This window comes from Leuciscus leuciscus (assembly GCF_965113295.1).
Source record: "Leuciscus leuciscus genome assembly, chromosome: 16".
NCBI lineage: Eukaryota > Metazoa > Chordata > Actinopteri > Cypriniformes > Leuciscidae > Leuciscus > Leuciscus leuciscus.
Genome location: NC_138740.1, coordinates 11,278,607 through 11,300,327, shown reverse-complemented (window position 1 = coordinate 11,300,327; position 21,721 = coordinate 11,278,607). Strand labels below are relative to the sequence as shown.

General features: G+C 38.1%; 1 protein-coding gene across 2 annotated transcripts in view; it reads left to right on the top strand.

The window, feature by feature from the left end:
* Positions 1-21,721, top strand: part of kif4 (kinesin family member 4) — a 125,022-nt gene that overhangs the window by 25,939 nt on the left and 77,362 nt on the right. For both annotated transcript variants that reach the window (XM_082141210.1, XM_082141211.1), the window contains exons 7-13: positions 2,038-2,132; positions 5,085-5,204; positions 9,923-10,098; positions 10,223-10,284; positions 16,020-16,152; positions 17,408-17,466; positions 17,544-17,649. In XM_082141210.1, the coding sequence (XP_081997336.1) occupies positions 2,038-2,132; positions 5,085-5,204; positions 9,923-10,098; positions 10,223-10,284; positions 16,020-16,152; positions 17,408-17,466; positions 17,544-17,649 (751 nt within the window). The remainder of the gene's footprint in view (positions 1-2,037; positions 2,133-5,084; positions 5,205-9,922; positions 10,099-10,222; positions 10,285-16,019; positions 16,153-17,407; positions 17,467-17,543; positions 17,650-21,721) is intronic.

The window sequence follows — 21,721 nt, the reverse complement described above, 5'->3', positions numbered from 1 at the left end:
CGCGCAGCAGCATCAGTTGTGCTTAATTTTGTCATTGATTTGCCGCCATAGGGCCGGCCCAGCTATCGGTAGGCGCCGGCGGTGCCGCGGTAGCCTACCTGAGAAAACGTTTTGGAAAAGACGGGCTATGGACCCAACCAACTCTATGGGAGGGGAGGGGAGAACTCCCTCTCATGGTACAACCCATGCAGAGGCTGCGCGCTGCGGTGTCAGAATGCGGAACGTGTGTAGCCTAATGTAACTAACGTGACAAATTTAAAATGAAAAAAAATTCCTCGACCGGCCCAAAAGTGAAGCGACCCACCGGGAATTCTCCCGATTACCCACCCCGGGCCTGAGACAAGGGATTGTATGTGTTCTTCATACCTCATAAAAGTAAATTTTTTTGCTTTCGTTTTCATTTCTGCTTTACATATTAAACCTAAAATCAACTGATTGCTTACTATTTTAATGTTTGTATTATAACCTTTTTTTTTTTTTTGCTTATGTACAGCATAGATACATCCCCTATTCATAGGCTTTATTACACACTGTTTAGAGGACAGCACTGGGCAGGATGTGGAAGAATTATATATATTTATACTACAGGGCCGTTGAATGCTTGAATCTGATTGGTTGACGAACGTTCTAAGGTGTGCATTATTTTCAGGGAAACGCACGGCTAAAGTAGTTCCAGGCAGGTCTTGACCGCATTACAGTTCCATATCACTTCGCGTAGTCAACTGTAATAACGGAAAATAGGATACAATTCATAACAAGAAAAAGCATTTCGCCCCATGCGCTTGATCTGCAATTTTCAATGTCTAGCTTCACAATCAATAGAAACATGCAGTTTAATTTGAATAAATAAACTATAAAGTCCTATCTATAATCAATAGAAAATTAAACTGAATATAGGCTAAATAAATGGATAGTCCTGCAGCACGGATTTTTATTGCAGATAATAACAAATAAATAATTATTGATAGGCCTACTTGTTAAAAGGGCTTTGGGTTTCATTTATTTGGCTAGTCTACTGTCATCTGTCAATAATAGAAAAAAAAAAGAATTAACGAATTAATTAAAACGATTGAATTAATTAATAAATAATAATATTGACGCACATGCTTTTCTGTCTCATTTATGCAACATCTCTCTCTAATAACTGCATTAATAACTGCATAAAGCCGGGAACACACTTTAAGGCCGGTTATGAATGTAATTTGATACTTTGACTGATCATGTCCAAACGCGTGTTCAGCGCGTTCAGTCTGTGTTCAAAGTCGGTGTTTAAAATCTGCTGCAGTCGATGAAAACAGTCAGAGAATGGGTCAGCTAGTCGTGTGTCCCCAGCATTAGTCTGCTATCAGCGGCTCAAACCTCCGTTACTAACTCTGAAATGACGTTTTGGAATTAGCAACGGAGGCATGGGATTAGATGCGTTAGAAATTAGTCCTACATACAAGAGCGTTTTAATGACAAAAACTTTACAAACGTCTTGAAATACATAATCTGAACAATGTTTCGAGGTGTGGTAACTGTAGTATAAGCGGAATAATTGACTTCAGGCCGTTGAATTATTAGAAAAATAATGCACACCCGAGGTGTAACGGCCACTCCGCTTCGCGTCGTGACCGCATTACCACCTCGGGTGTGCATTATTTTTCTAATAATTCAACGGCCTGTCGTCAATTATTCCTTACATATATTTTTTGTTGTTGTTGTTTAAAATAATGGATCGAAATTAATGTATAATGATTTTTAGATTTTTTTTCATCTGATTAATAGGAAAAATCGACAGATTAACCGATAATCTTAATATTTAGTTGCAGCCCTATTTAGAATGGACATATACAGCTTGTGTTTGAAAGATGCGCATGAGAAGTAATAAGCATTTGTTTTGATGCAAGAAGGTGCTAATTGAAGTAAAGGTAAAATGAATTTTCAATGAAAATGTATGCAGGTCTAAAAATATGATTATGGTGAATTGCTAATGTATGAAACTAAAATGTTTGGATATATGGATACATTTTTTTTTTATATAATTTATTTGTAAAGGAATGATGTCATGGTGTCCAAACTGCACTTGGTGGATCTCGCTGGATCTGAAAGACAAAAAAAAACTAAAGCAGAGGGAGATCGGCTCAAAGAGGGTGAGTGCAATCAAAAATCCATTTTTATTTATATTAATGCCAATTTATTTAATTTTGAAGTTAATAGTTTTGCATTTTCAATGGGATCCCTCCATGCCAGCATTTCTTATGACTTGTTTTTTTACACTCAAGGGTGTAAATTAATTCACCTAAGAAAGAAAATTAATTTATTTTTAGAAGAATTCTGTGCAACACAAAAGGAAAAAGTCTACAGAATATGATGTCCACAGTTAAAATGGACAGGGAGTGGGATAAATATATATTTTTTTAATATTTATTAATTTAAACAGCACAGCTAGGGGGTAGTTGATATACTGACAGGCGCGATTAACTTTTTTTTTCTTCTTTTTTTTTCTCTAGTGCTTGAAGTTTTTCAAGTAGGTCTTTTGTTCTCTTGTAGTTTTTGTCCTATTGCTAGTAATCAGTTTATTTGTTTCTTTTTTTAACTTGCTGTTTATTTGACTTCAGTGAGCTGTTTTTTATACTTCTGCTAGTATTTGTTTTTTGTGATATTGAAATTGGTGATAAGATTAATGAAATTTCAATGGTACCAAAAATGTAATAAAACTTTATTCAAAGCGAAATAACTATATAGTGATATAGCGTTATCACCCACCCCTAACAACAACAAATAAATTACTTTTATGATTTCTTTTCCAACAAAACGTGTTGCTCCATCCATTTTCAATAGAAATATATACTAGGCTTGCTGCAGTAGTCGGTGTTAGACATGTTTTCTCGCGTCACGCAAAAACACTAAACGTGAGGAAATGGCATGCAGAATAATTTATGGATGAATTAACCATTTAGCCTACAGTTTGGGAATAGTCATTTTTAAATGCCTTCGTATCATTATTCAAAGCATTTTAGATGGTTTATTATATGTATAGTGTATTAATAGCGGGAGAGGTGGGACATAAAGCACCGGGAGATTGTGTGTGTGTGCGCGGCTTGTCTAAATCCAACAAATGCCTGTATTGAAAGCGCGAGTACTACGTTTAAGTGACATTGTTACATTCAATTACTATATATAATGTTGAATATAATGCATAATAATTCAATGGGGGAATATTTGTGGGTCCTGATAATAGGATAAAAAAATCTTTATTTTGGCTTAAAATATCGCAATAGTATCATGAGTTCAGTATCGCGATTTGTGTAGAATGTATCGTGTACACCCCTAGTTCGTGCCGCTGCTCCCTAGGCGTTATCATGAAAGTGAAAGTAATAGTGGGTGGGCTTTCAAAAGCCATTTTAATACCCTGCAATACTGATAGCGTCTCCGTTATGCCAGCAAATTATAGGCCTATATGCACAGGGTACGCGTGAAAGCGGATTTAAAAGCGAAAGTGAAAAGCAAGCGCGCATTCAAAACAGAAAAAGGAAAGATCGATCCCGGAATGGGGACCTAGTAATATTGCTGCAATCAGTCCCAGAATGCGCCCTGTGTAAACAATAGGGCTGGGTATCGTTAAAAAAAATTCGATACCGATACCTTGATTTTGATACCGGTTCCTGAACGATACTTTTTTTGAAACCAATTTTATGAAATCCATTTTAACAATATTGCATATTAAAAATGTCAAAAGAACAGCATTTATTTGAAACAGAAATCTTTTGTAACATTACACATGTTTTAAGGTCACTTTTGATCACTTTAATGCATCCTTACTGAGAAAAAATTCTGACTAACCAACTAATTTTTGAACGGCAGTGTACTTTCAGTAGGTCATTAATGCAATATAAACACTGTCAGAGTGATCAACAAATGATCTCTTGATTTACCTTGCGAAGACGGAGCAACTTTCTGCTCTTATGTTTACTTCATCATATTTGTCGTGGTACCGGTCTTTGCAGCAATTATTTTACTGCAAATACTGCATCGTGCGCTGTTGGCATCGAGCCTGGAGAAATGTAGCCACACTTTTGATCGAGTTTTCCACATCTTTAGGGTAGTGTGTGTGTGTGCTCGCGTCTCATTTGAGTATGTGCGCGGAGAGTTTGTGTGTGTGTGCTCGCGTCTCATTGAGTGTGTGCGAGTTTGCACACGCAAACTCTACACACACGAGACACGTGGAACTCTCTGCGCACATACTCATGAGACACGCGTGCACAAACTCTCCACGCACATACTCATGAGACGTGAGCACAGCCACACACTGTGTACACTCATGTGCGATTTTGCTTAACTTAAGTTAACAGCTTTAACTAAAATTATACACAAGCTTCACAGAAATTAGTGTTTTCCAATGTAATGATGGAAATAACGTGTTTAAAGCTTAGTTTTTCATCAGCCACTAATTTGCAGACCCTCATTAAGCTACGCAGTTGCACTTGTTTAAATGGCAATGGAGGCAAAACGGATCCAAGAGATATTTTAAAAAGGAGATTTAAAATCGAAAGAAAAGGAAGGAAAGAAAAATGCGGTGTGGTAGCACTTTAGTGAAGTAGTTAACCAGGATTGATCAATCAAGTGCTGGGTATGTGTAACAGGTGTAAAGCGCTGGATGTACAGTATAGTCAGTATAACAGTATTATTAATATAAGTATCTTGCCACCCATTCTTATCTTCTAAGCACTAGTAGTTCCTATCAGAGCTTGGGTTGAAGCTGTTTTCTCAATTCTTCTTCACTGTGAACTTCTACACAGCCAAAGAAGTTCATCCTCAATAGCTTAAAGATTACCTAAATGGGCAAATGAACTCATGAAATGAAAAGTTTTTCATCACACATTTAACTACTTTCTTGCATACATTATTGGTGGTGTTTTCATTTTTATTTGCATGATGTTAAAGTGTGGTCAGGATATTCTCCAAAATTTCTACTTTTGTGTTCCATGAAAGTCATTCATGGGTTTGGAATATCATGACTATGAGTAAATGACTCATCCAAAAATTGTAGCTTTTGGAGGAACTATTCCTTAAACACATTCTTGATAACATTTGTCTCACAGGAATCAGCATTAACCGTGGTTTGCTGTCTCTGGGGAATGTGATCAGTGCACTCGGTGATGAAAGCAAGAAGGGGACCTTTGTGCCATATAGGGACTCCAAACTGACGCGCCTCTTACAGGGTAAGATTCATTTAGTCCATAAAGTCAGTTGTTCATCAAATCACTTTTTTACTACAACATTTAAAGGGCTCTAGACTCATTCTTCCCACTGGTCGCACTGGTGCGATTAAATTTCTCAGTTGGTCGCACCAGCACACGATTTGGTCGTACTTTTTTTTTTTTTGGCTACAACATGGGATTAATCAATGCATGCTGATGTGTCTTATTCTGCATATTCTAGTTTTCTACTGATGTAAAAAGACTGACAGTGACAAGACATGTTGGCAAAATGTTTTAATCTTTTAACTATCAAATGTGACTGATGGCGGAAGATTTTTTCAAATTGGAATGTAAAAGCGCCTATTTAAGCAAGTTTGTCATTTTACTGTTTCGTTGTTTGAATAATAATGAACTCGCCATTCAAGCAGATGCCACCCCGATTTAGTGCTAATTCGAATTCACTGGTGCGGAGCGAGCATTTTGAGTTCATTCCTATAGAAGCTTCCATAGGAATTAATTGAAAACACTCGCTTTGCTCCGCACTGTTATGAATGCCCATGCGGCTGTGCGCATTTTCGAATTACCGATTTAAAAGTGAGGTGCAAAAGAGGGAAAACTCCAACAGGACTAACTATGGGAGAATAGCTGATTTGCCATAGTCGATGATGTGTGTCAGATTAGATCCCTAAGGCAAGTATAGGTAGGCAGACGCCAATTGAGTGCGTATCCATGCACTCGCAAAAATGCGACTCCAAAAATTCTCAAAAAATGGTTGCAGTCTAGAGCCCTGTCATATAACAAGTGAGTGAACATTAAGGAATTTAAGACATACTAAATCCAATACTTTAACATCATTCTGAGTAAAATTCTGACTAACTCCTCCTAGAGTTTCTAGCTACAGCCTAGCAACTATCCTGCAAACATGCTAACAATGCTAGTCTCAATCATCTCCCTAGTTCAGTAGTCAGGGCACTGATCAGGGAGTCTGCCATTTTAATGGGTGTCTTAGGCCACATCCACACGAAGCCAGAGCTTTCCCTATCCGATATTTTTTTTCCCCGTTCAAAAAAAAAATTCCGTAAACACGGCGTCGTCTCAAGAAATATCTGCGTACACACGAAACCACTGAAACCGACTCAAAACGATGTAGTATACATGCCAGACCAGTATGTGGCGCTGTAATTCTGCCACAGACATACACTAAAAACGGAGAAGAAGACTTAAAGCATGAGCATAAACCTTGCGCGCTGTATACTATGGCTGTATACAACAATAATATTGGGCACAGTAGCTTATTTTTTTCTTTTCTTTTTTCTTTTTTAATCAAGAACTTTGTTGAACAATATGAAAAACCATAAATGTAGTTGCTGTGACTTAACGGTGTCTGACTAGTTGACACTTGGTGTGATGACATCATCGTTTCACAAAATGTACGGATTGGCCGTGCACACGAAAAAACGCAAGGGCGGCGTTTTCAGATTTATCCACCTTGGGACCCGGTTTAAAAAAATAGCGGTTTCAGTCTCCGAAAACGCCGGATCCGTGTGGACGAAACGCCAGTACGATAAAAAATGTATACAGCGAAACGCATCTCCGTGTGGACGGGCCCTTAATCTCAGAATCCTTCCAGGGCACTGAAACGATCGCTCCCTAAAATGTCCCACAATGCACGGTGAAAACCAGGGAGCATCGATGTTCACCTTGTTCCCTTAACCGCAGTGGTTCTCAACCTTTTTTACCCCAAGGCTTTTTCTCTGAATCAATACTGCAAGCCCCTCCCCCCACCCACCCACCCCACCCTTTTATTCACAAAAACATTTGTATTCTAGTGTTATTACTTTCAACTTAATTTTGTTGTTCTTCAACACAAATTAAGATATTTTTTATGAAATCTGAGAGCTGGCTCACTCCTTCATAGGCTGCTAGGTAATCCATATCTGCCATCCCAGAAAAGTTAGTAAAGACATTGTTAAAATAGTCCAAGTGACTACAGTGGCTCAACCTTAAGTTTATCAAGTGACGAGAATACTTTTTGTGCGCAAAAAAACAAACAAAAATAACGACTTATTCAACTATTCATTTTCTTCTGTGTGGGCCTCTGAGTGTGTTCACTTAGGGTGCTTTCACACTTGGTTCGATTGCCTGTTCCGAACCCGAGTTCGATTGCTCCCCCCTCCCCCTGCCCCCGATGGGCTGTGTTCACATTATATTATTTGCATCCGAACCGTGGTACGCTTACGTCAAGCTGCAGCTGGCGCGTACTCGTGTTGCTTGGTAACCGCTATGAAAAGGCGTCAAAATGGATAGAATTGCTCGCTTCACATTTTTTGTTCTTTTTTTGAACCTTTGGTTTTGTTTTCAAAGAAAAGATACAGAAACACACTTGCGTCTGTCTGCCGCAAAAGTATTAAAACCGTTCCAAAGACAGCGGGATGTCCGCCCGCCCGCCGAAGACAATTTTTGTGGAGGCAAGCAGAAATCATCTCTCTGCTTGCAGTGCGTCAATCCCGCTTTTCGTCAAGGTAAGTGTATATAGACCCTTTTACAGTTGTTAAACACAAACGCACGCAGGCACGCACCAGATTATATGTCATCAATAGCGGTTCACTTTCGCGATTTGGTACGATTGCGTTCATATCAGCAGCGAACCGTACCCGAGTTCACATGAACCGTACCCCAGACCAACTTTTTAAGCGGACTCGAGTACGGTTCGCGGGTGCGCACCCGAGTTCGGAAAACAGCGTTCACATCATCCAAACGAACCGAACTCTTGACGTCATTCGAACCCGGGTGCGCACCAAAAGTGCTAGTGTGAAAGCGCCCTTAGTGTAACAGCGCAGCGTTTCTGGGTTGTACATCAGAACGTAGGCTCACTATTGGCCAGTATCACGCGCATCACACATGACCAGCGTCGGCCAATAGTGAGCCTACGTTCTGACGTACAACCCAGAAGCGCTGTTACACTACGTGAACTCACTCAGAGGCTCCGAAGATGAACAAAAGTCTTACGGGGTTGGAACAACATGAGGGTGAGTAATTACTGACAGAATTTTCATTTTTGGGTGAACTAACCCTTTAAACCTTCAGTGTTCTTTTTTTCAAACATACTTTGCAAAAATGTCAGTGCAGACAATTTTTACAACTTAAAAGTACTTGCTCTGGTCAGTTATACAGTAACTTAAACAAATAAGCACAAGTCAACCTGCCATACCAAACAAGACCACAGCGAGTTGCCAAAGGACTGCATACAACTACTATATTGATCCATTCAGAATTATTAAACCCCAAAATACAAATAAAAAATAAAAACATCCTGAATGTGTGGAAACTCAGTGATCTGAAGGCAGGTCGATGTCATCAGTGGACATTTCCACTGTCAGAACAAGCAATCGTGTCCATGTTTGGATTGTCTGATGCCTGTGTACATAAAGTTTAGTTTAGTTTAGTTTGTTTATTTATAAAACACATTTCAACAGTCACAGGACTGACCAAAGTGCTGTACAATCATTAAATAGAACATAGCATACGGTTAAAATACACAACAGCTGAGAGGTTACATGTATAGTATTTGACAATTGAACTATAGACATATATTTAACATCAAATTAAAATGTATAAGCTACAGAAGAGAGGACACTTAGATGGTATAAAAAGGTATTAAACACCACAGATCCTCACAAACTTCTCCAAAACACGCTTCTTCGGCAAGCATCCATTATAAAACACTCACAGTACAATCATTTAAACTACATGACTATGTTCAACAGTGTTCATGCAGAATTACTATTATAGTGATCAGTGAGCCAAGAGCGCACACATACGGTTTGTTTGCGCATCAATAATAACGGACTTGTGCATGCCTAATGTATGACTCCTGTATGTCACTGTAATCATCTTTACCTTCATTACAATTGTCATCCTTTGAAACTTTTTTTAGTGACACTGGTTTTCTTTATCCAACTGAGAGATTTAGTTTGCGTATCTTATGTTCATTGAGCTGTTGGGTGTTTTTAGCCACCATTCAGTCTGTATTTCACACAGAGCAATGAGAAACGGTGTGGGCTGCTCCAAAACAAATCGCAGAATAGGTACGAGAGAGGTGGTGCTTTGTTAATTTTTTAACAACAAAAAAGTTGAATTATATTAATATATTTAATTTTAAGTTGTCGCGTCCCCCTGGAAGATCACTAAGATCCTCTTGTGAAGTTCTGAAGCACGAAACGTAAACCACGTGAGCCAACTCGCTACACATAACATGCAATAGAAGGTTTTAAAAATACAACCAATATTTTATTATATTTTGGCATAAACCTAAATCGCTAGATGGGTAATTAACAATCCAACTAACATTTTATAATTTATGGCTGAAATGTTTCATGTATATGTAACAAGTAAAAAAATTATCATAATGCACTTTAAATATCATTACAAGTAATGTCAGAAAAACATTAGCTCTGCTGTTAATTATAATTACCAGTAGTGATGTTGTACAATGAGGACTTTGTCATGTCGCCGGAAATGGTCATCAGTGTCCCAATGTGTAATGAGCTAGCGTCCTTTACTGTCCTTACCAGTGCTCGAGTTCATGAACACGATAAACTGATTCACGAGCTAAGGAGATGATTGAGATGCACCCAATGCCTAACATTATAACATCTAGCAACATGTCAAGGTTTTTTTTTTTTTTTTTTTTTTTTGGCTAGTTGGTCATGAAATGCTTCTCAAACCATTTCCCCCAGACTCCCTCGGAGGTAACAGCCACACCTTGATGATTGCGTGTGTCAGTCCAGCAGACTCCAACATTGAGGAGACCATCAACACGTTGCGTTATGCGGATCGTGCCCGTAAAATCAAGAATAAGCCTGTTCTCAATGTTGACCCACGCGCACTAGAAATGAAGCGACTCAAACAGCAGGTACTTTGTCTAGTGTGTTTTCAAAGGACAGCTGTTACATGACAAGTTATTTAATGTTTAAATTGAATGCTGAGTGAATTATGTAGGAAATTCTAATTTCTATCTATCTTTTTTTTAAACACAGGTGCAAGATCTTCAGGTGATGCTGCTACATGCCCGTGGTGGTGTTGCATCTGTGCTGACTGGGTATGGCCTAAGATTTTTTTGGGTAACACTTTACACTAAAGTTCCATTTGTTAAAATTAGTTAACTTCATAAAAAACTTATAAAGTATTCATTATTCTTAATTTGATTTTAATATTGTATTAGTAAATGTGGAAATTTTTATTAACTAATGGTAACCAAGATTAATAAATACTGTAACAAATCAATTGCTCATTGTTAATGTTAGTGAATGTATTAAATAATGTTACCTAATGGAACCTTATTGTGAAGCATTACTGACTTTTCATTTTTATTTGGCAGTCTTGTAAGAGGGTTTATTTAAGAGTCTTCTATTACGTTTGTTTTTATTTTATTTTTTATTTTATTTTGTGCCTTAAGTGTATGGGCATCAGAGCCTATAAATTGCAGAGATCCCAAACTTCGCAGGAAGGTCACAAATGTGCACCACTACACAGGTGCACAGTCAAACATCTGTCAGACACTAAGTGGATCAAAATTGTTGCTTCCTCTAAAACATACCTTCTGAATTTATAGAAAAAAAATATGAATATATAATTATATATTTAAAAAAAATCATGTTCCATCCATAATTTTACTTAATTTAAGGCTTCTACTTGCATGTTATATGTCATGTTTGGGGTCGCACATCACCTTTTTCTGTGGCATTTCCTGTGGAGATTTTTTTGTAACTTTAAGGATTAATCTTTGTTTAATGTATACAGTGAAGATTATATGCAGTAGGGATGTGCACAAGTACTTGAAAACGATGATCGCTGTGACTTTAAAAAAAAACAAAAAAAAAACAGGTTTGTCTGTTATAGGACAACTTAGTTTGAATAAACGAGCAGACACAGATAAGCTGATCGCCTAAATTAAAAAAATTAAATTAATATTTGTGTAGTGTTCAGTGTTGTTATCGATAGATATACGCGGATGGGGTATTTCATTCTCAACCGCATCACAAAACTCATCCGCACCAACGTTTTTTTACCAAATTTCAAAGCCGCACCCGCCCGCCATCCGCTGATTGTTTTGCGGTCTATGGACATAGGTATGAGGCATAGGCCTACGCTGAGTTTCATTCATTTACGATGAGATGCGCTCTAGTTTACAATGCAATGCAAGTGAACGCGGCGCACCGGTGCCTCCATGTCACGGTTATTATATTGTCTGCTATATAATAAAAATACTTTTTATTTATTAAATACATGCAATTGGTTAATGAAACATTTATTAAAATTAAGATACAATTTGTACAAAACGAAATTCGCTTTAAAGAAAGGCTTTCTACAAAGCAAAACTTAATGGACTTAAAATCATGTCTGACGATTTACAAAACTTCATTAAGTGGTAAAAACCATGTCTTCCGATATATTGCGCTTGCGCATCTTATGATCCTATCTTTTATTACAATTGTTTTTGAGCTAAAATGTAATACACATCATATAGGTTATATACACACTGTATATGTTTCTTTTATCAAACATGTTTGGGGCCAGTCAAGGGGTAATTAAACTGCACGATCAGTTAGCGGTAATGATACGTTGTTTATTATTGCAAATGTTTATTGCTAATGTTTATTATTGCAAATGTTTTTCATTTGTTTAATAAATCTCAGAATGATGGCACATTACTATATCATAGTCATAGCTTTTATTTCTATCTCAAATGATTGGCGGTCGGTCAGGGGGTACGTGGCAAAGAATCAAATACAGTTGGAAACGACGTAGACCATTAATAACACAGACTGTTAACAATTGTTTTTAATAATTTTTTTTATCATAGAGAATGTTTAAATACTGTTTGTAAAAAATATTTTAATAAGACGGTTTTGGCGGTTATAGAGTTCTAATGACGGTGTTCAACTATAACCGTCGGTCTCACGGTTATATACTAACCGTCACACCCCTATACATAACGTGTAATATTATTTTTATGTTGTGTATCTGATTCTCACTAACCCGCTAAGCATGTAAGTTTACCGTTGTTCGTTAACTCTTCAGCATCAGCTCATAATTAACTATGGGCAGGGCTCGCAAAATTTCAAAATCGCTGGTAGCCCTTCGGGCAGGCACTCTTCAGATTTTGGTAGCCCGAAATGAATTTTACTAGCCCAGATAAAAAAACAATTTTCAATGTAGAAAATTGGTTAGGAGTCAAAACAATGAATCAAAAACTTTTTCAAAACACAAAATATCAACAAATATGCATCTGGTTCTAACTGAACTGAAATGTGTGTGACAAGTATGGAACATGAATCAGTCATGTCTGTGGCTCAGCCCCCAATGAGGGTATGATAAAAAAACTAAAAAAAAGTAACACTTTAGTTTAGGGTCTAATCTGGGTCTAATACTCACTCATACTCAGTCAGGGGGGTTCGGGGGCACCCCCGAGAAAATTTAGATTTCTCTGATCTACATAATTATGTGCATTTTAAGATGTTTTGAAGGCCAAAAAAAATGGATGTAAGTGGCCAGCTGATTATTTTTCTCTCCTCATCAGCATCACACTCCTATTCTCTTTGTCTTCCCCTCCTAAAGCTGAGCTTTGACTGATATAGGCTTTTCATTTTTGTCTGTCAGTGAAGCATAGGGTCATCTGATAGGTTGATTTATGAATCATTTTCTCAGATGCATTAATTTACTGAAAGCTACTAGGAAAGCTAGGTACACATTCATTATTGATCTTATTCCTAATACAGGGCCGTAGACAGGGCTTTATAATCAAAGAGGTCCTGCATTTAAGGTTATTAGGGGGTTCATTTTTTTTATTTCTCTGATATGTCCATTTCAAGACATTTTAAGGCCAAAAAAGGATAAGAAATAGCTTTAAAACAACGTCAGTGGGCAGTAGATTATTTGTCAATACCTGCTCTCACTTCTTATCCATCACTCTTTCTTTTTCTCTCAGTCTCATCTTGCCCTGTCTCTTCCCCTCCTAAAGCTGAACTTTTTTAATTTACTGAAGGCTACAAATTGTATATTAATTCTCAACATGTACACATTCATTATTAATCTTGTGCCCAACATGAAAACGGCTTTGTTAATGCTCTGTTAATGTCCCCTCACAATGACAGCAAACTAATTATTAGTCACGTTACATAGGCCTATTTTCAGTTCAAAATGGCGAAATTCGACAAAAGTATATTCGTTTGTCTGATCATTTTTGTCATTCGTTTCACATTTATGACCTAAAAAACTGTCAAATATGAAATGTTTAGTTTAGCTACTTACATCTTATCTCGCACTTGACCGTAAACTGAAGCGAGTCGCTCTGCTCAAATTCGCGCTCAGAAGCTTCTGTGTATATAAAGCCCGCCTACTTTGATTTGATTGGTCATCTCAAATATTCTGACATTGACAGACCAATGAGACTCAGATGAACACACACACACACACACACACACACACACACACACACCCTGTCCTCTGTTTCTGACGTGCGCTCTGCTCGGAGCCACTGCGGATTGAAGATGAAGAACGCGCTGAATCTGATTATAACAAGACTGAAACGAACAGTATTTCAGATAGCCCGTCGGGCAGGCCGGTTATGCATTTTGGTAGCCCGAATGGAAAACAATATAGCCCCGGGACGTCGGGCAGGCGATTTTGCGAGCCCTGATGGGTTATTTGAGGCAGTCATACTCAAACATATTATTAATAATCCAGCAGTGTTATTTTTTTTTTACACTAGGCTTCTCGTCATGGCTTCGAAAATGCGTGGAGATGTCAGGAATCACTTGATAAAGAAAATAACTTAAAGAAAATAGTTAAATGGTTAGTTCACCCAATAAAGAAAATTCTGTCATTAGTTATTGTCATTAATAACTCACCCTCACTTCGGTCCAAACCTGTAAGACCTTTGTTAATGTTAAAAACACAGTGCTTCAATGTTCTACGTCAGAACGCCGGCTCAGTATTGGCCCGCAAATGAGCTGCTGCTCCCGGCACAGAGGGCGGAGCTACAACAGCTTGTGTCAGCGAGGAATAGACTAAGATTGCAGTAGGGAAGTGACCGAATCTTCTAAGGGCTTACAGGCAGCGATTATTGGAGGTTATAAAGAAAAGATTCTGCACAAAATTTGGCTTGGGTTGAATATTTTTTTCATTTTTCATCAACTTTACATTCTCAGAATCACTCAAATGTGTATTAATAAATTTCTATATTAGTTTACTGATGCCTTTGTTGAATTGTTTTCAATCCCTGCTGTAAGCTATACAAGAAATCCTTTCACTTGGAACATTACTATAATATAAATGGTGAGAATTAACAAAAGAGCCCAAACTATTAAATTAAAGGGGTGGTATAATGCCCTTTTCACAAGATGTAAAACAAGTCTTTGATGTCCTCAGAGTGTGTATGAGAAGTCTTAGCTCAAAATACCCCACAGATATTTTTATATAGCATGTTAAAATTGTCACTTTTTGAGGGTTTGTCCCTTTAAATGCAAATGAGCTGCTGCTCCCGGCACAGAGGGCGGAGCTACAACAGCTTGTGTCCTTTACCTCAACCAGACATGCACTGAAAATTTCAAAAACTTTTAGCCTTTTATGTTCAAACCGAGTCAATGATGGAGAGACTCAAGAAGAAGTGACAACATGTAGAATGCAACAGGACATTTCTGAATGGTTAGTTGATGAATTTAGGTAGCTTATGTGTAGTCATCTTCTAGTCATTGATTAGCATATTCTGTCATGATAATTTGTCAATCGGATTCCCGGGGACGGGGGTTATGTAAATTTTAGGGTTCGTGATGTCACTAAACCGGGAAGAATGTCTCTACCAGCCGTTTGTTGTAGTCCTTAAAAAGCTATTTCTTTAAAATAAAAGATCTCCCTTTGCTATGAACTTTGAGCGTTGTAACTTTGCAGATGTTTATGCTCAAACAGCAACATTACACACTAACAAAATCATAATCAACCACCCCTTTAAATTTCTATAAATTTTTAGATATCATGATTAACAATCAGATAATATGAATGCAAATTTTTAAATTGCAAAAGGCAGTTGAAATATCACATTTCTAATTATATAAATGTTTCCTCTAATTATATAAATGTTTCTTCTAAGTCTGGGTTTACCAATATTAATGAATTGATTTTAACCAATATTGATTTTTAAATCCCAAGATCTTTTTAGCCTGTGCTGTTTTCTGTTGACTTGTGAATAAAACTTCACTAACCATTATTTGTAGTGCACCTCTCATCCAATTATTCCAATAATTGCAATAAGCTTTTGCAATTATTTAAGGAACGTAACTCTCAGCATTCAAACTGAAATGTCGTTTTGACGCTCTTTAATGTGGCCTGACAGATTGCTGTAGCCACCTCAGTTCAGGCCACATCACACAAACCAATCATCTGTTCCACTTTACTACTAGTTGCAGCACAAAATAAATATGTATGAACATAGTAAGTAACAACTTACTGAAATATATTATGTCTCATGTAATATCTAAATCACTGTTTTAACAGTAGAAATACATTAATAAAACGACTTGTAAGCAGGAAAGTATTTAATGTCCATAGGTCGTTAGTTACCTAGAAAAAAAGAATAATTTATATTATACATAATTTTTTTGCTTAATGAAGTCTTCATTATTCAACATGTTTTTAAGAGATACAGCTTCATCGCTTACATTTAAGCATAAGTATTGAAGTAGAAGCAATTGTCATTAAATATTAAAACTGCTTTATGTGCTCAGTTTTTGAGTGTTAATTATTTTATCTAAATCTAAAGATGAGTTTGATTTGTAGGTCTGAGCCAGCAGGGAATGTGTCAAAGATCCTGGAGCAGAATCGCTGTCTGCAAGATGAAAACAGCAAGCTAAGTCGAGAGCTGAGTGAGGCAGTGGGACAAACTGCTCTTATGTTTGAAAGGATCATCATGGTGAGGATCATAATTTAGCTGAGTAGTTCATAGAATGTTAGTTTTATTCATGCAGCACAGCAACAAATTGCGGTGTGATAAAATTACAGTGGATGTCACTGTTTTTGTGACAGGTTGCATCTTAACAGAACTTAAAGGAGAAGTTCACTTTTAAAAAAACTTTTGCTGATAATTTACTCACCCCCATGTCATCCAAGATGTCCATGTCTTTCTTTCTTCAGTCGAAAAGAAATTAAGGTTTTTGATGAAAACATTCCAGGATTTTTTCACATATTATGGATTCCATTGGGACCCAAACGGTTCAAGGTCCAAATGACAGTTTCATTGCCGCTTCAAAGGGCTTTAAACGATACCAGACGATGAATAAGGGTCTTATCTAGCGAAACGATCGGTCATTTCAAAAATAAAATAAAAAGTTGACGTTTTATAAGCACAAATGTTCGGCTTGCTCTGTTCTGTGATGCGCGTTCGTGACGTCACGTAATACGCAATTACGTTGAAAAGGTCACGCTTGAAAAATTGAAGAAAATGTTCTTTTTGGCTTTTTAATATTAAAACACTCAGGATGCGCACACGAAATGGGCATTTTAAACGATAAACTGACACAAATACATTTGAAAATGTTTATATGGTCCTCCTTCCGCACATTTGTAAACACATCAAACTTGACCTTTTCAACGTAATTGCGTATTACGTGACGTCACGAACGCGCATCACAGAACAGAGCAAGGCGAACATTTGTGCTTATAAAACGTCAACTTTTTATTTTATTTTTGAAATGACCGATCGTTTCGCTAGATAAGACCCTTATTCATCGTCTGGTATCGTTTAAAGCCCTTTGAAGCGGCAATGAAACTGTCATTTGGACCTTGAACCGTTTGGGTCCCAATGGAATCCATAATATGTGGAAAAATCCTGGAATGTTTTCATCAAAAACCTTAATTTCTTTTCGACTGAAGAAAGAAAGACATGGACATCTTGGATGACATGGGGGTGAGTAAATTATCAGCAAAAGTTTTTTCAAAAGTGAACTTCTCCTTTAATGTTTAATGCTGAGAACGACCAATGTCCTGCACAGTTTACTTGTAAAATAAAAAAAGGGGAAATGACTAAATAGATTAATGACATTTTCTCTGTGTCTACCTACCACTGGCATGTTGATCCAGGAAGCTTTGGCAAATTTTGCCTAACTTTACTGTTAACTATTCATCTTCAAATTTTGTGTATTAATTTAATAATTTAATTGTTCTTTCAGACGGAGCAGACAAATGAGAAACTGCAAAGCAAGCTTGAGGAGTTGAGGCAGCACTCAGCGTAAGTATCAATGTCTTGCCGATCTGTGAACTAATGAGGTCCAAAAATTTCAGTAATTTGAATGTCTCTAATTTCAGGTGTAAGGTGGACCTAAAGAAAGTGGTCGAGACTCTGGAAGACCAGGAACTGAAGGAGAATATGGAAGTGATCCAGAACCTTCAACAGCTCATCTTAGATCTGCAGGTATTTACTGGAATTTGACCAATGTGGTGGAAACTTTTAGTGGAGAATGTATTGTTTTCTTTAAAAGAGTGGAAATGGGACATCTCTCTCGCTTTGTTTCTCTGCAGTGGCTTATCAGACCTACTTGGGTGGCAAATTATATAAGGTATATTAAAGACCACCCAAGTAAATTGTGTGGGGAAACACCGATATATGCCATCCTAAAAGTGGCACGTGGCTCAGTGCTAAGCATCTCCCGATCGGTCCAGTGGTACAGATTTTTACTTGGCTTGCAAAAGTTTTATGATTACCAGATGGGACCAGATGAAGTAAAATAAAGAATAAAGTAAAGTAAAAAAGAATTCCCACAGATTTTCGTTACTGTCGTTTATGTTCATCCAAAGGCGAATGAAAAAAACGCCTCAGAGCTCATCTCACAGTCTGTGCATAAACTTCAGTCTTTATCTCCTGATGCTCCTAACCTGGTTTTAGGAGATTTTAATCATTGCTCATTGGACAAATCTCTCAGGAGCTTTTATCAGTACGTTTCTTGCCCCACTAGGAAAAACAGGATTTTGGACAAGTGTTATGGGCCCATTAAAAATGCATATAAATCAATTTCATTCCCCCCTCTTGGCTCAGCTGATCATAACTGTGTGTACTTGGTTCCATCCTATCGGACATGTCTTCAGAGGGGGAAGGTGACAACTAGAAACATCAAAGTGTGGTCAGAAGAGGCCACCCTCACCCTCCAGGGCTGTCTGGAGAGCACAGACTGGGAGGTGTTTATCGAATCCTCTAGAGACATTCACAAACTCACTGATGTGGTCAGTTCATGGATAACTTACTGTGAGGACATTGTTGTTCCTGTAAAGACTGTTAGAACCTACCCAAATAGTAAACCTTGGGCAAGCAGACACCTTAAAGTGCTACTAAATAAAACGAAACAGGCGTTTAAACAGGGAGATTCTACTGAGCTAATGTCTGTACATAAGGAAATTAAACGGGAAATTAGGAGAGCTAAATTATCTTATAAAAGAAAACTAGAAGACATGCTTAGCAACAATAATATGGGTTCAGCATGGGACAGTATCAGGTCTATGGTCGGTTTGACTGACAATGTAAAGAAAAGGGTCTCATTAGATGGGTTCACCTCTGATCTGGTCCTGGCACAAGAGCTAAACAAATTTTACTCCAGATTCGATGTGCATTTTTTCAATAATGAAATAATGACGCTGAGAAATACAGCACTGGAATCAAAACAAGTTTCTCCTCTTTTTGATGAATATTCTGTTGTTAAAACTTTTAAACGCTGTAAAATAAGAACAAGTGCTGGTCCAGATAATATCAGTAGTCGATTACTCTCCAACTGTGCTGAACAATTAGGCCCGATTTTTAATTATATTTTTAATTTATCCTTGTCTCATCAGAAGGTGCCTAATCTGTGGAAACAGTCTACTATAGTCCCTGTTGGTAAATCTAAACATCCTAAATCATTAAATGACTTTAGGCCTATAGCCCTGACCTCATTAGTTATGAAGTCACTGGAAAAACTGATCAAAGCTGAACTGCTGAAAACTACTGAACACTTGATGGACCCCCTGCAGTTCGCATACAGGTCCAAGAGAGGGGTTCAGGATGCCACCATAACTCTGTTGAATTACATCTGCAAGCATCTTGACAGTCCAAACAACCATGTCAGATTGATGTTTGTTGATTTTTCATCTGCCTTCAACACTATTCAGCCTCATCTACTAATCCAGAGACTAAGGGATAACTTTGGTCTGGAAGGTAGTATTGTTGGCTGGATCTTGGACTTTCTTACAGGCAGAACACAAAAAGTCAGAGTAAATGGCCAATCTTCTGATCTATCTGTAACATCTACTGGCTCACCACAAGGGTGTGTTCTCTCTCCTTTGCTGTACATATTGTACACAAATGACTGTCGTAGCATTTTTGAAAACCGTCATATATTGAAGTTTGCGGATGACTCCGTTATAGTGAGCCTGTTGAATAGCTAGGGTTGGGTACCGAAACCCGGTTCCAATAGGGAACCGGTTCCGACGTAAACGGTAGTATCGAGACCGAATAAGAACGCAACTTTCGGTGCCTGACTTTTTTCACCGCCCCCTATAAAACATCTCGCGGCACGAATGATCCAATAACAAAACATCTCCAGTTAACCAGCAGAGCATTCATTTAGTTCGTTTGTTAAATAAGACACGATCTAGCGCTGAACTGTGTTTTTTAAATCAAGTGATCAAAGTGCTCGTTGGCGCTGCGATCAGTGGCGCGGATACAGTGTTTTCTCTTGTGGCTCGCGCACACCGCACTTTCTTCACTCGGACGCGCGCTTCAATACGTTGCAGAGATCGATCTATTTATGAGGCGCTGTCTATACGAGTATGTGCGCGGAGAGTTTGTGTGTGCGTGCCCCCGTCTCAGATGAGTGTGTGCGCGGAGAGTTTGTGTGTGTGTGTGCTCGCGTCTCAGATGAGTATGTGCGCGGAGAGTTCCGCGCGTCTCGTGTGTGTAGAGTTTGCGTGTGTGTGCGTGAGCGACTTTAGATGTGACGTTGTGCATTTCATATAGTTGGAGCATTCAGCAGTATACATGTATGTGTGACTACTTAGTATATGTGTATGCAACCGTTTTATGTGTGCGTGAATGAAGTTCGATTTAAGCCCTAGACGGCGCCTCATATCTATTCGTTCTGGTGAAATCACAACATATAATGCACACAAAGTGTCCCTGCTTGATATACAACCACTGGTGAGCATAATCGGTTTAAAAAAACAAAAAAAAAACTACGAATGCGGATTAGAACTCAAAACCTCTGACACTCTTGACTAAAGTTAAAGTTCAGCTGCAGTGTTCCTCTTCGGGTAAGTCTAGTATTTTAATGCCAACTGCAAATCTTGCATATCAAGTATGAAGTATATCAAGTATATTTATATGAGGCTATACTATGTGTGTTAAATATTTCTGCTCAGTGTCAGATATTTCTCTGTTTTGTAAAAGTCTATAATATACAATATGTAATATCAAATTATATATAAATATATAAATAATATGAGAAGACAAAATTTTGATCTTAACTTAAGTGTTTTCGGCTACATCAGCACAATTTTTTATTTTATCAGAAATCAGAAAATCTTTTTCAGAAAACACACACAGGTATTATTTTTTTTTGATAAAGTGTGTGCGGTTTCGTTTTCTTAAGTACCGGTTTAAGAACCATTTAAGCACCGGAACCGTTTGAAAAATACCGAGTAGGTACTGGTATCGGATAAAACCCAACCCTATGAATAGCACTGAAACTTCGCATGGTCCTGTGATTGATTACTTTTTAAAATGGTGTCAGGAATCTTTTTTATCCTTAAAGCTGCCGTCGGCAACATTTTTTTGATCATATTCAGTGTAATTGACACTATAATCCGACAGAACAACATAAATAAGGTGGTTTTAGAAAAAAACCCGAGCTTCTAACTCCACCTGGAGCGTGTTATTTGTTTTGCAAAAATCCAGCGCTCCCGCTTCATCAGGTCCAATCAGCGCAGGGGGGTGTGAGATCTGACTGTCAATCACAGGTCGTGCACACGCCACAGATCCCCCCTCACTCGCGCACGTTAATATCACATGCACACGCCACGCCTGAAGTTCGCCTGGAGATTGCATGAAGCGTGATGGCGGAGAGAAAATCTACTAACAAGCTTCCAATTCCTCGGTTATTGCTATCTATGGATAGATTAGCCAGGGCAGCCTACCTCCGAGTCCATGGTGTTGATCGATGCTGAAGAGACGGACGCGTTCACAGAAAATCAGGTACACACGCACAGTGACGCACTGACGAGCACGACCTCGACGGGAGGGTGCTCGCTGGTAGTGGGGAGGGGCATGATAGTTGTAAACATTCAACATTTTGGCTAATCGACCCAATCTGCCAGACTTGCCGACGGCAGCTTTAAACGTTTTAAAGACAAAGGACATGTGCATTGATTTTAGACGTGTTCAGCCTTCCCCTGACACCACAGTGATTGATGGTCAGACAGTCGAATCGGTAGAGTCTTATAAGTACTTAGGCACTTTCCCC